Raw genomic sequence first — 12,576 nt, 5'->3', positions numbered from 1 at the left:
TTTATATTTATTAGAGCTGTCATTTCAGTCACCTTAACCTCATTTTTAACTGTTGTTAACTTAGAATACAAAATTTAAAAATAAAACAACTTATTATTCATGTTTTTGTGTATTTTATACTGATAAATTTACCGATTGTATTGTGTGTGGTGGAGCAATGTTGTTTTTACAAAAATCCTTTAAACTACACCATCATATTGGTACGTATTTTGAAAGTGATAAGCAAAAGTTGAAAATACTACAGAAAAGCGGTTCTGGAAGCAGTTTACCTATAGTTTTACGTTACTATGGCCTTTCAAAGACGTTTTGCTTTTAAAATTACTAGTACAGTTAATCAACTTATTCGTGTAAGTATCCTGAAACTGTTTTAAAACGGATATTTACACTAATTGCATGAAAAACTTTAACTCTGAAATGTTATCCTTTTAACACTAGTTTACAGCTTTATAAACATATAAAATAGAATACTCAGTATTGGGGATCATATTTGTAATGCTTGGAATTAGATTCATCACTTATGGAATTTTGTACAAGCAGTAAAGTATCAATTTTGATGCAGAATAAGTCTTACATTCACATAGTGGAAGTTGGGCCACGTGATGGCCTACAAAATGAAGCTACACATGTGTCAACAGAGACTAAGATTGAGCTAATTAATAAGTTATCAAACACAGGTTTGAAAACCATAGAAGTAACCAGGTAAACTGAGATATCTTTAATAAATTTGAGTTATTACCTCCTAAAAAGTTTGCTTTATTCTTTTTTTTTATTTAAAAAAGACAATTTCAGCTTTGTAAGCCCCAAATGGGTCCCACAGATGTCAGATAATGCTACTGTTTATGGTAGGATTGATAAAAAGGAAGGAGTATCCTATCCAGTTTTGGTTCCTAACTTAATAGGTCTGGAAGCAGCTGTAAGTACAAATTCAAGTTAAACTGTGCTTTAAGTCTTTTTTGACTCATAATTGACTGTAAATATTAATTTTTTAATAATTTTCTAGCTCAAGGTTGGGGTCAAAGAAGTAGCTGTGTTCCTCTCAGCTTCGGAAGGCTTCTCTAGAAAAAACATCAACTGCAGCATTGACGACAGCATTAAATCCGCCAAAACTGTTGTACAAAAAGCATTAGAGCACAAACTAAAAGTTAGAGGCTATGTTTCGTGTATTGTTGGTTGCCCTTATGACGGTCAAGTCAAACCGGCAGCAGTCAGCAAAGTAGCTGAAGCTTTATTAGCTGCAGGTTGCTATGAAATATCTCTGGGAGACACTATCGGCATAGGAACAAAAATCGCTGTGGAAAATATGTTACATGACGTTTTGCATGGGACTACCCCAGATAAATTGGCGGTGCATTTCCACGATACTTATGGACAGGCTTTGGTTAATACCTTGGTGGCGTTGGAAAGGGGCGTTACTGTTGTAGATTCCTCAGTGGCGGGTTTAGGGGGGTGTCCTTATGCTACAGGGGCTACTGGAAATGTGGCGACAGAGGATTTGGTTTATATGCTTCATGGCTTAGGAGCAAAAACTGATGTAAACTTGAATGAGCTAGTTTTAGTGGGACGTTGGATTTCTGATCAGCTAAAACGGCCTCCAGCGTCCAAAGTTAACAACGCAATGTACTCAAAAATGCAACAAAAATAAAATTCTGTTTCTTACTAATTTCGTTGTTTTTATGTTCATACCAGTCTCTTTTGGTGGATAAAACTATCTCTAGGTCTTGATAAGTTATCTGTATTGATTAAACTATTGCTCCCAGTCTAAAAATTATACTTTTGACCACTTACTAGCGATATTTTCCGACGCATGTACATTAGGAACTTGTACAGATGGAAAAGTAAAATCGAAGCGTCCCCGTTTCAGTGCAGTCACCAAATACCAAAGCATCTAGGTTAACCTTGCGGTAAACGCTATTTCGTGGGATTTCATCGATTCAACCATATGATCAAGCCGGTTAATGTTATTCTGGGTTCTGGTTTTATGCGTTGGTAGCTGAAATTAGTAGTGACTTCATTCGGTTTATTGTTGTTATTGCTGTTAGGGTTTTGATAATGTTTGGTTGAGCAAAAGTTGATTTTTCTGTTATTTTGTTTGAACTTAATCAGTATGAGTGTTAGTAAAGAGTCTAGTGATGGGGAAATTAAAAGAACGAGCGATTTTAGTATTATTGGTACTATTACCAGTGCAATTAAAAAGGTATGTTGGATTGTAGGTTTATTTTGCTAGTTAAATAAAATGAAAAATGTGGAATTTGCCTTGTTTTGTTAACTCAAAATAACTTTCATGTTATTTTTAACTTGAAGCATAATGTATAGTTATCAAATTTATTTTTTTACGTTTTTATGATTTATTACTTTTTATAGTTGATTATCAACAATTAAGGTGGCCATTCTATAAAGTAAACTATATTTAATTATTCAAATTGCCGCAATTAATATCGATTAAGTTAATTAAATGACGTAATTCACTGATGTAGAAAAGCGTTAATTACCTATATAGGAAACCATCAGTTTACACAATTTAGAATTTAACATACTATATATTGTAAAGAAGTTTAATTCCTAAAGGCTCTCTTAAAGAAAACATTTTACATTTTTTAAAACGTTTAATTTTATACCAATTTTAAATAATAAATATCACTTTGTGTAACATTTTGAGGGTAATAAAATATTAATAAATATTGGAAATCCATAAAATAAATCCCTTGTTATACACATTACAGGAAATACAAATTTGTTTTCATTATCAGTTATGTGTCACTGCCACATTTACATTATCCTTTTACCTAGAAATATATATTTTTTCAAATTCTAGGCATCCATTATTGGAATTGTTTACTTAGCTGGTTATATGCAATGGTCAGTGGCGTGGTTTATAGGACCTTTGGTTCTTTTAGTGCTACGAGACCAATGGAAACAATCCAGAGATCGTCAAAGGAACGCAGCTAAAGCGGCTGCATTAGCCAGCGAAAAAGACGTTGTATTAGCCCGGCTAAATGATTTACCTGCTTGGGTATGTTTATCTCAGGTATTTTAATTCCCAATATTTATAAGTATTTTATTACAGGTGTTTTTCCCGGATATCGAGCGAGCGGAATGGATAAATCGGGTATGATAATCGTGCAGAGCAAAAATGAAAACTCTTTTTTAATCTGTGTGGTATGTTAGATAATAAAGCAGCTATGGCCTTCTGTAAATTTGTATGTCAAGCAAATAGTCCGGGATTCAGTTCAGCCAGCACTGAGAACCAGTTTTGAAAAGTACAAACTGTCTGGATTTAAGTTTGAACGCATCATTTTAGGCACTGTGGTAATATTTGCTCTTTAGTCAAGCTTTACAACACCCAGTAATATTCTTTGTAGCCTTTTAGAGTTGGTGGTGTTAAAGTGTACGATAAAAACATTGACAGAAATGAAATTGTGATGGACCTGGATGTTTTGTAAGACCTACTAATTTAGTATTAACTAAAATTGTATTCAAAAGGGTTTATTAGTTACGCAGGTGACTGTGATGTAACATTTTACCTATCAGGAATGAAGGGTGGTATCAGAGACTTTCAGGTAATGTTACAGAAAAACGTTGTGAAAAATGCAACTTACAATACCAACAATTTTAGCTGCACGGCATGTTGAGGGTTGTAATGAAGCCCCTAATTACTTCAGTTCCCTTGATTGGAGGCTTACAGGTGTTTTTCCTGAATAACCCAGATATTGATTTTGATTTAGTGGGCATTGCAGATGTTTTGGATATGCCCGGACTAAGGTGATTTACTAGTATTTATAAACCATTTTAATCAATATTGATTGGTTATAGTGATATACTGAGACGCATAGTGGTTGAAACTGTCGCCAATATGATGGTATTACCCAATAAATTCCCAATTCAACTCAGTGAGGAAGTGGAAGCTATTGATTTGAAAACCCCCGAACCTGAAGTAGGTTTTACTACCAGTTTTGTCAGATTTTTTTTTAAATTTAGCATTTTAGGGCGTTCTAAGGGTTCACGTAGTGGAAGCCAAACATTTGATGAAAAAAGATATTGGAATGTTAGGAAAAGGCAAGTCAGATCCATACGCTGTCATAACGGTGGGAGCTCAAAACTTTAAAACTAAAGTGATCGACAATACGGTGGACCCGAAATGGGATTATTGGTGTGAGGTAAGTGGCAACAGCGCCATTTTAGCTGCTAGAATTGTAGGCTTGTAGCGCTTTTCCAGTTTATGTTAAAGTGAAATTTGTAATCGTTAACATTTAATTCTTTCGCTGATTTTGCTTTATTTTGCAAATAAAACTAGTTCGATATACTGGAAACCAACGGCCAACAGCTCTACATTCATTTGTGGGATAAAGACGATACAGGCGATGATGAAAGTCTTGGCAGGTAAAGATTTAAGTTTTTCTAATATTTATTAGGGAATCCTTTAGGTATAACTGGTAGATTAGTCAAAAGGTCACCTAAACTTAACAATTATTATCAGCTACCTTGTTGGAAATTAGGCAATTTATTAAAGGTATTGTGGTCCTAATAATTTGCTTTATTGTGCTTTTTTACTATTTTTGTATTAATACACTAACAATAACCTAGTGGACACAGTACACACAATTACTATAACAAGCAATGGTATTTTTTGTTTTTCAAAATTTTTTTTTTTTGGTTAGGCTGTTGTCAGTTCTGTGGAGGCTCAGTACATGGTTTGCACTTGTTATGATTGGGATCCGAAAATTCCCGGTCAGGTGGAAGACGATTTTTTGGGAAGGTTTGGCAACATTGTTTTTGATGGATTCAGAGTTATTAATTAACAGTGTGATTTTTTTTGATTTATCATTTTGCGTAATTAATGCGTTTGAGTAAATCACTGCAACTTGTAGTTTGTGATTGGACTAGAAAAAGCAGTTACTACTCACTTTGTAGCCAACATTTAACATACAACTTGGGTTTGACAGAACCTCCTCTCAAAATTTATTCATTTTCATAAAACGCTTTGTTTTGATATTTTTAAGCTTTTTGATTGCGTTGTAATTTTTGTGTGTAAAGCGTTTTGTGTTGCCGCAGTTTTACTTCGACACTGTAACCAGTTCGGTGGAATCGGCTTTGATGGATCTACGATTATTTGATAAAGACACAATTCACAAGGATGAGCCATTGGGAAGGTACTTTGAGGAATAATCAGTACTATAGTTGTACAAAATTATCACTATAGCACTAATTAGAGCTCTACATGTCGTAAAACCTGTGAAAACAGAGTGTAACTCACTGAACTCAAATATTACTTGCACGTCAATGCACTTTTTAATCCTTTTTACAAATTAATTTGAATAAAAGAAGAATTTTTAGAAGCATGAAACCATGTTGTGGCATTTGCCCCAGTAATGTACATTATCTTAAACTAGTCTGGCTGAATTGTCTATAGTAGTAGACTGCATGCTTTCTGGGGTCTGTATATTGCTAGTATTTAATTAGGATCACAATTCTATGTAAATTAACTTGTATGTCTAATTTTTATTAAGTTTACAATTATTGTTGTATGATTTAAATACTGTTTTTACCAAAAAATGTTGTTCGACAAGACCAAACCAGGATATACAACGTTACTTGTCAACAATTTCTACTTTTTTAAAGCTTTTTAATTTTACTTTAAATTCATTTATTTCAAATTAATCTAATTAGCTTTCTCATTATAGGGCAACTGTTGAGATATCTAACATTGTGGCCAAAGGTAGTGAGAACACCGTAAGTAAATATAATAAATATAGAAAAGAAAAGTAAACTGGGATGACATCACAGCCCAAAAGTTTGCATTGTAAAGACATACTTTTGTAATTTTTTTTATTTTTTAGTGGGTAACTTTAGAGCAAGCTAAACATGGAATGGTGCATTTAAGATTCACTTGGCTGACTTTGAGTAAAGATTACAATGATCTAAAATCGGTAAGTACGGTAAGAGTTACCAGAAGGGTTTCTCTAAAAAGTTTTTTTTGCAGATTTTGGCCGAAACTCAACTTCTTCAAGTGTCAACGTTAAGCACTGCGGTTTTTACTGTATTTGTGGACTCTGCCAAGAGTTTACCTGTAAGTCCTTTTATAGTTTACTTAATGTTTACTAAGTTATGGATTTAGCAAGCAAGGGCTTCCACAAAACCCGACCCGTACGCCACTTTAAGGGTGGGCGGTACCACCAAAGAGACTGAACACAAAATGCGTACCATTCATCCAGTTTGGGAGCAGGGATTCACATTTTTGGTGGCCAACCCAGAAAACGACACGTTCTACTTAACTATTATAGACAAGAAAACCAACTCGGATATCGGTCAGTTTGCCTTTAAAATCAAATCTCTTTCGGATAAAGCAAACCTGCAAATCCTTAAGGAACCTTTCACTTTAAACAAATCGGGCCCGGAGAGTAAAATCGTTTTGTCTATGCACCTCAGAGTAGGTTTTGAATGTTTCTAGATTGCGGACATCAGTTTTACAGATCATTTTTACAGATCCTTAAGCAAGTTCAAGCTGACGAATTGGTTCAAAATGATGAGCCTGCAGGGTTTGAAAGAACTACTTCCACAACATCCACAACTTCTACAGGTTTTCACGTTCATCAGCGTAATTTTACAATTTTAATTTAAGTTTCACGTAGACTCGAAGCAGGCTTTGATTCCACCGCCACCAGAACAACCGCAAGTCTCTGAAACAGTAGAAGAAATAATTGAAGACTCTTCTAGTGCCTCAACCTTAAATTCTGCACCGGACACTTTAGTACACAGAACACCAAGTGTGACCACGTAAGGTTGTTCTATTGTTGTTTAAGTGTTTCTTGACATCAAGTGGATTTAGGTTTGCCGGAGAGTCTGGTTTAGGTCGTATCCAGTTGACTTTACGCTACAGCGTACAAAGGCAACGGTTAATTGTTGTAGTCCACAAAGTGGCGTAAGTTAACTGCACCATAAACTTCTTTAGTTGTTATTTTTTTTTTGTTGTAGCAATATTCCTTTGAAAGATCCATCCAACATGCCGGATCCTTATGTGAAACTTTATTTACTGCCTGAAAGGGCTAAGGACAGTAAAAGAAAGACACAAGTAGGGCTCAGTTTTTTATTCATAATTAACTAACAAACCATATTTGATATTTCTTATAGGTGGTAAAGGATAACTGTAACCCAGTATTTGATGAAACATTCGAGTATGTAATTAATCAAGCTGAATTGTCCAACAAACAGCTGGAGGTCACTGTAGGATCCCAGAAACAACTATTCAGTAGCAACTCGTTAGGACAAGTAAGTTGCTCAATTTTGAAAGTTTTTCTTCAAGTTGGCAACAACGCAATTGTTTTCAGGTGATTATAGATCTGAGTCAGCTCAATTTGACTCAACCCTACAATGTCTGGCTGGACTTACATCCACAGGAGTAAATTGATGTTGTATGACAATATGCGTAATCTTATGATATCTCTCTTTAATGTTGTACGGGTGTTTTAACATTTAATCTGAGTCTCAATGTTTATCTTAGTAAATTAATCAAAAGTAATTTTATTACGGCATATTCAAGCTGCAAATTTTATTAATTATTAAACATTTATATAGTTTAAACTACGTTTGATAAATAAATATTGGCCAAAAACCTTTTTTAATTGATTTTCACACTGTCATTTTGTAAATTTTATCTCTGTCAGACAAGCAGAATATACCCACCTACTAATGTAATACAGAAGCCAAAATTTATGACAGGTCTTACCCTATCAACTACCGTGACTAATTTTCTCACTTATCTGGTTATTCTTACTTAGATTAATTCATCTACAACACTATTTTGCGATAAAGTTGCAGTCAGTTAAAAGCGGAAATGGTTTGTGGTTGTTGGGAAAAGTTGGTTCTTTGCTCTCCCTGTAAGTTAAATGTGATTGGTTACGCATCGGGATGGCTTGGAATTGTACGTATATTTACTTGAGTTACTAAATCAATAATGTCTCTAATGCATTTTTAGGTATGGAGGAGTGTCTGCATGGGATTTCTATCTAGTATCATATCAAGAATAACGTCGTATGACCCAAATTTGTATTCGATATTTTTAATTACATCGCTGGTGTACATTTTGCTCTCTATGGTGGCTAATTTAGTGTTTATTTATGGCATATTTATGGTGAGTATGCGGCTTAAACCACACAAAACTTTGCATTATTACTTGAATAGGTCAGGAGACATTTTATGTTACCCTACATTAGTGTGGTTGCCCTTGAATTAACCGTAGGTGTAATCGTATCTTCTGGATTGGTTATGGTTCTTTTCGTTGTAAATGCCGTTCTTACTGCAGTGTATTTGCTGTTTGCTGCACTTTTTGTTATAGGTAACTGTGTTAGATAATGCAATATAATTTACCATACTGAATTTGATTTATAATTGATAGGTTTGCACTTTACAATGTGGATTTATGGGATTTTGCTGTTTAAGGATTTGGAGTACGAAGCTCGGATACGTAAAGGTGACAAAACTGCAGTTCGAATGACTAGAATAAGAGTTTTGGATGATTAATTTTTAATGTGTTTCTGGTAGACTGAATAAAAACTGTAACAAACAAAATGAATTTTTTAACAGTCCGGATGTTCGTCGTACAATGGCAACTTTTAGGTGCAAAAGGATTTAATAGTTAGGTTGCCTTTCCGCCCCAAATGGAGAATACAAAGTAAACCACTGGAAACGCAATAAAGTCTAAAAGCCAGGAAATGCCTAATGGAGCTGCAACGAGATTGCATCTTATATACCAGTGTTAAAACGTGGCCTGTTTCACTGTCTTGGGCAGTAAATAAACGACTAAAACAATACTCTTTGCCTCTCTCTGCGACTGATTTGGGAAACCAGACAAAGTTTGTTTAATGCCACCACGTGAAATGTAAAAAATCGTTTTTTTTTGTGCGAATCGTGAAACTGGAAGAGAAGAAAAACCCGTATATATTTTCCGGTTGAGATTTCCTATTACAGATAATGCTCGATATAAACCGCCAAGAAATTTATTTCGTCAAGGGTTTCGAAAGGAACTTGTTAAAAAGCCACCATTATTAGAAAATCGTAATTTTCTCTGCCATTGAACTTCCCACTTTATTGATATTGGAAATGGTTTTAAATACTTTATTTATCTTTCCAGGCCTTATGCATCATCAGACTTTAACAATAGCTTTGCCGAAATTTTTACCGGAAAGCATGTCACTGAAAGCTTGAAACATATTGTCAAAACCTTCAGTAACAGTCTCACGATATTTGAGTTTCCCTTCGTTAATCCATTTGAGATTTTGCTTAATTCCTTCTTCCCATCTTTCCGCCCATCTCCACACTATAAATCCTTCCAATTTTAGTTGTTTTGGCACTATTACAAACTCAGGAATACTAGCTGAAATTCCAGTCTAGGTAATGTTTAAGTTTCTGGTAAAATATTACCTTTAGGAACTTTGTCGTTGTAAGTGGACACTGTTCCGCACAGTGACACCCTACCAAAGACTTTCATTTGGTTAATAACGGTAAAAGTTGTGTCTCCCCCAACCTGAACCATCATACTCAGTAGTAAACAAACTGAAATTTACTTACTATGCGTACCTACATTATCAAAATAGCAGTCTACACCATCAGGAGCTATAATCCGCAACTCTTCAGCCACATTTTGAGTTTTGTAGTTAATAAAATGATCAAATCCAAGTTCCTCAGTTAACCATTTACCTTTTAAATTACATCCTGTTATACCGATTACCTTACAGCCTTTGATTTTAGCAATTTGTCCCACGTGACTACCTACAGCACCAGCAGCGCCAGAGACTACCACAACGTCACCGGGTTTGGGTTGACATAACTCCAAAAAGCCAAAGTATGCGGTATTTCTGGATGATTTGTTTTATGATTTTAGAAAAAGTATTATAGTGTGGTATTACCCTGGACGTCCTAGAACACCAATTCCTAGAGATAAAGGTAAACCTTCAAAATCTAGGAGAAGCATGGTGGTTGGATCCGAACCATCTGTTATAGTGTGGGTTCTCCATCCGAATTCTCCAACAACATATTTTCCAATAGGAAATTTAGGATTTTTGCTTTCAGATATTCTGTTAAATTTAAGTTTAAAACTTTTTGGATAACTATAACTACATCATACCTAGCAACTTGTCTACCAATAAAAACACTTCCTAATTTTAGTCTGGGAGCGTAAGCTCTCATGTAAGGATCAACACTTAAATACACAGCTTCGGCTAAAAATTCTTAAGAACCAAAATAATGATTACATAATATTACGAAACTGTGATTTTTCTTTTACCACCATCAGTGAGTTGAGGTAAATCTTCCTCAATTAGCTTCAAGTCTTCACGTTTAGGAAAACCATCGAATTGCCTGTTGAATGTGTAAACTTTCGCTTTTACCATTTTAACTTGTGTGTGTTTGCAGCGAAACAAAACCACGATAAGCGTCTAGAATTTTTAATAGATAAGATAGAGGACAGAGTGGGACTTTTATATTTTTAGTTAATATAATTCTTTGTTTGAAACAACTGGTTATCCACCCACACTTTGACATGACTCGATCCATAAACACACAAATAGATGTTGCGTTCCAAATAACATTAGTTTTGCAATTTCCCCAGCACATTTTCCGTTAAAATGGAACACGCCCTAATTAAGCCGAGTGATAACAGCAATTATAATGTAAAATTTGTCACGGAAATTTATTAGGATGTCGGTGCAGTTACAAAAGGGCGTGGTAACTACCATATTGTATGTCGCATGTAATGCGAGATTGGCGTCATAAATCCCATTTTAACAGGTTTATTTCTCGTTCGAAATTTGTTAATGCAAATAAGGAACGCTTCCATTATTTGCTTTTTTATTATACAGGGTTATCCATATAAAACTTTTATTAATTGAAATCTTGGAATTAAGAGAATTTTTCTAACTTGCTTATTTTACAACACCCTGTATATTATTGTATTTTTAAATTCTCCTATCGATTTCAAATATTTTTTATGTCTGTCATAATCTATATCTATCGGCAAGGGTTTTCGAGATATTGTCGTTTGAAAATTGACATTTTTAGATTTTGAAGTGTCATAGCTTCTAACCTGACTGATATTATAACATGTAGGTACTAACAATGACAATGATAATATGTCATTACAAACGGTAGATTATATTAAAACACATTGTCTGTCCGTCCAAAAAACTGTTCTAATTTCTCTCTCATTTCTCATGAAAAATTCCTTCTCCACTTAATTATTTTATTTTGTTTTGTTAGTGAAACAGCTGACTAAGCGTCCTCTGAATCCTTAACACAATAGAAGCTTTGTTATTATCCGGTATCTAATTTTTTAAGCAAATTTACTTCATTTAATAAAAGCACATTTGAAACGAAACAAATAAAGTTTATTTAAGCGCAAAACATGCCACTAACTAAAAACAACAATTTGATTTATAACAATACGAAACAAAAGGGTCACTTATCGATGTGACACTAATGTTTATTATTCGTTATGCGTTTATTTATTGAAAAGGGCAATATTTTTGCATGTAAAAATGGAATTGTGATAGTCAAATAAGCTGATAATATAATTTATAATGTGCACATTGATGTGGATATTACGCTTAAATAAGTAATTAGGTTTTATATGTAATCGCATCCATTTTGTTGGAATTATTTTTGACGTTTGAAGTGAAACAAAAACACAGTTTTTATTTAAAGTTTTCCTTGGCATAAGTTTGGACAAAGCCACCAAAGCAATTCAGGAATATCTTTAAGGTGGTAAAGATTTTAATGGCAAAGTTTTCCTCTTTCCATTTGAGCGGAGAACAACGAAACTAGACCACAACTGTAATTGTTATTCGCCCAGGACTACGCTCGAAAATAATGAAACGAGATTTACAAGTTTAAACAATAGATGAGTGTCCTCGGCAGATTTATCAGCTGGAATTAGTAGGGAATATTTAAAATGAGCCAAAGTTACGTTCTGTCCAATGTTCATTTTTAGTAAATAGCGGTTTGTCACTTTAGTAGCAGCTAAATAGGTTTGTTGTTTTGTTGTGTATGGAAACGATCACAGAAAGGAGTATTCTATTAAGCAAACAAGTCTAGAGACCCTGAAGTAATTATTCATCGGTGAACGGTTGAATTTAATGAGATCGTTCCATCTGAAACTTTCGTGAAACGTACAGTCTTGACACATTTCATAGGGTGCCAACATCTGCGATGAACTGAGTGTTTGCGTAACACCCTAATTGTCGTTAGGATAAGCGACACCGGGTAATTACAACGTCACCCTTTGACTGCGGAAATATTCTTAGTAACAGTCTCTGGCATTCGAACAATTGCTTAATCCATTTCGAGAAGGGAGAAAGAGGGCAATTTTGCTTTAAATGGTTTAGCCAAAAATGCTCAACAATATAAAAACATACATGACACGAAACGAATTTTAATGTTGTTCAACTGGAGACGAATATTAATGACACCTTAATAAACATTGTAACATGAAAACATAAATTTCCCCACGCAGATAAAAGGATGGCTGGTAATTCTGAATGATTGATTGAAGTGCTTTAAATGGCGACTTCATAACGGAAGTGTCAGAAT

General features: G+C 34.4%; 5 protein-coding genes across 9 annotated transcripts in view; 3 read left to right on the top strand and 2 right to left on the bottom strand.

The window, feature by feature from the left end:
• LOC145733513 (NADH dehydrogenase [ubiquinone] 1 alpha subcomplex assembly factor 3) overlaps nt 1-7,616 on the bottom strand; it is a 35,124-nt gene extending 27,508 nt beyond the window's left edge. The window contains exon 1 of the mRNA XM_081986375.1: nt 7,604-7,616. The gene's annotated coding sequence lies outside the window, so the exon portion shown is untranslated. The remainder of the gene's footprint in view (nt 1-7,603) is intronic.
• Nucleotides 72-1,660, top strand: Hmgcl (hydroxymethylglutaryl-CoA lyase). 3 transcript variants are annotated; one of them, XM_081986366.1, is made up of 4 exons: nt 72-347; nt 436-699; nt 790-913; nt 1,001-1,660. In XM_081986366.1, the coding sequence occupies exons 2-4, from the start codon at nt 518-520 to the stop codon at nt 1,640-1,642; spliced, it is 948 nt and encodes a 315-aa protein (XP_081842492.1). In that variant the 5' UTR covers nt 72-347; nt 436-517; the 3' UTR covers nt 1,643-1,660. The 3 variants fall into 3 exon arrangements, with proteins under 3 accessions (XP_081842492.1, XP_081842491.1, XP_081842490.1); XM_081986365.1 differs by having other exon boundaries at nt 77-347; nt 560-699; XM_081986364.1 differs by having other exon boundaries at nt 143-200; nt 507-699.
• On the top strand, nt 1,805-7,606 carry Esyt2 (extended synaptotagmin-like protein 2). 2 transcript variants are annotated; one of them, XM_081986345.1, is made up of 20 exons: nt 1,805-2,194; nt 2,813-3,010; nt 3,065-3,106; nt 3,166-3,306; nt 3,360-3,436; nt 3,491-3,557; nt 3,614-3,759; nt 3,811-3,931; nt 3,984-4,154; nt 4,656-4,753; nt 5,679-5,727; nt 5,835-5,924; nt 5,978-6,064; nt 6,113-6,424; nt 6,481-6,574; nt 6,627-6,771; nt 6,824-6,916; nt 6,970-7,066; nt 7,126-7,263; nt 7,323-7,606. In XM_081986345.1, exons 1-20 carry the CDS (start codon nt 2,105-2,107, stop codon nt 7,395-7,397), a joined length of 2,331 nt encoding a protein of 776 aa, XP_081842471.1. In that variant the 5' UTR covers nt 1,805-2,104; the 3' UTR covers nt 7,398-7,606. The 2 variants fall into 2 exon arrangements, with proteins under 2 accessions (XP_081842471.1, XP_081842472.1); XM_081986346.1 differs by lacking the exon at nt 4,656-4,753 and adding an exon at nt 4,292-4,377.
• A 66-nt stretch (nt 7,617-7,682) lies between the features above and the next one.
• Nucleotides 7,683-8,562, top strand: LOC145733515 (uncharacterized). Its single transcript, XM_081986378.1, has 4 exons — nt 7,683-7,915; nt 7,970-8,125; nt 8,176-8,329; nt 8,390-8,562. Exons 1-4 carry the CDS (start codon nt 7,829-7,831, stop codon nt 8,512-8,514), a joined length of 522 nt encoding a protein of 173 aa, XP_081842504.1. The 5' UTR covers nt 7,683-7,828; the 3' UTR covers nt 8,515-8,562.
• LOC145733507 (prostaglandin reductase 1-like) lies at nt 8,386-10,434 on the bottom strand. 2 transcript variants are annotated; one of them, XM_081986367.1, is made up of 6 exons: nt 10,277-10,434; nt 10,118-10,220; nt 9,900-10,067; nt 9,575-9,848; nt 9,415-9,517; nt 8,386-9,367 (listed from the first exon to the last, which is right to left on the bottom strand). In XM_081986367.1, the coding sequence occupies exons 1-6, from the start codon at nt 10,380-10,382 to the stop codon at nt 9,138-9,140; spliced, it is 984 nt and encodes a 327-aa protein (XP_081842493.1). In that variant the 5' UTR covers nt 10,383-10,434; the 3' UTR covers nt 8,386-9,137. The 2 variants fall into 2 exon arrangements, with proteins under 2 accessions (XP_081842493.1, XP_081842494.1); XM_081986368.1 differs by having other exon boundaries at nt 10,280-10,430.
• Nucleotides 10,435-12,576: the final 2,142 nt, after the last annotated feature.

Source organism: Ips typographus, linkage group LG9, assembly GCF_016097725.1.
Source record: "Ips typographus isolate SLU linkage group LG9, UJ_Ityp_2.0, whole genome shotgun sequence".
Classification (NCBI taxonomy): domain Eukaryota; kingdom Metazoa; phylum Arthropoda; class Insecta; order Coleoptera; family Curculionidae; genus Ips; species Ips typographus.
Note: the sequence above shows the minus strand (reverse complement) of the source record. Positions and strands in the feature narration are given on the sequence as shown.

What these genes read in the sequence shown, in the direction of transcription:
- Hmgcl (XM_081986364.1), top strand. Translation starts at nt 158, where the DNA reads ATGTTGTTTTTACAAAAATCCTTTAAACTACACCATCATATTG. An exon ending in AAAACCATAGAAGTAACCAG is followed by an intron (nt 700 to 789) that starts GTAAACTGAGAT and finishes AGACAATTTCAG; the next exon opens with CTTTGTAAGCCCCAAATGGG. An exon ending in TAATAGGTCTGGAAGCAGCT is followed by an intron (nt 914 to 1,000) that starts GTAAGTACAAAT and finishes ATAATTTTCTAG; the next exon opens with CTCAAGGTTGGGGTCAAAGA.
- LOC145733507 (XM_081986367.1), bottom strand. Translation starts at nt 10,382, where the DNA reads ATGGTAAAAGCGAAAGTTTACACATTCAACAGGCAATTCGATGGTTTT. An exon ending in ACCTCAACTCACTGATGGTG is followed by an intron (nt 10,221 to 10,276) that starts GTAAAAGAAAAA and finishes TTGGTTCTTAAG; the next exon opens with AATTTTTAGCCGAAGCTGTG. An exon ending in CAACGACAAAGTTCCTAAAG is followed by an intron (nt 9,368 to 9,414) that starts GTAATATTTTAC and finishes CTGGAATTTCAG; the next exon opens with CTAGTATTCCTGAGTTTGTA.
- Esyt2 (XM_081986345.1), top strand. Translation starts at nt 2,105, where the DNA reads ATGAGTGTTAGTAAAGAGTCTAGTGATGGGGAAATTAAAAGAACGAGC. An exon ending in AATGGGATTATTGGTGTGAG is followed by an intron (nt 4,155 to 4,655) that starts GTAAGTGGCAAC and finishes TTTTTTGGTTAG; the next exon opens with GCTGTTGTCAGTTCTGTGGA. An exon ending in GTTGTAGTCCACAAAGTGGC is followed by an intron (nt 6,917 to 6,969) that starts GTAAGTTAACTG and finishes TTTTTGTTGTAG; the next exon opens with CAATATTCCTTTGAAAGATC.
- LOC145733515 (XM_081986378.1), top strand. Translation starts at nt 7,829, where the DNA reads ATGGTTTGTGGTTGTTGGGAAAAGTTGGTTCTTTGCTCTCCCTGTAAG. An exon ending in CATCGGGATGGCTTGGAATT is followed by an intron (nt 7,916 to 7,969) that starts GTACGTATATTT and finishes ATGCATTTTTAG; the next exon opens with GTATGGAGGAGTGTCTGCAT. An exon ending in TGCTGCACTTTTTGTTATAG is followed by an intron (nt 8,330 to 8,389) that starts GTAACTGTGTTA and finishes TATAATTGATAG; the next exon opens with GTTTGCACTTTACAATGTGG.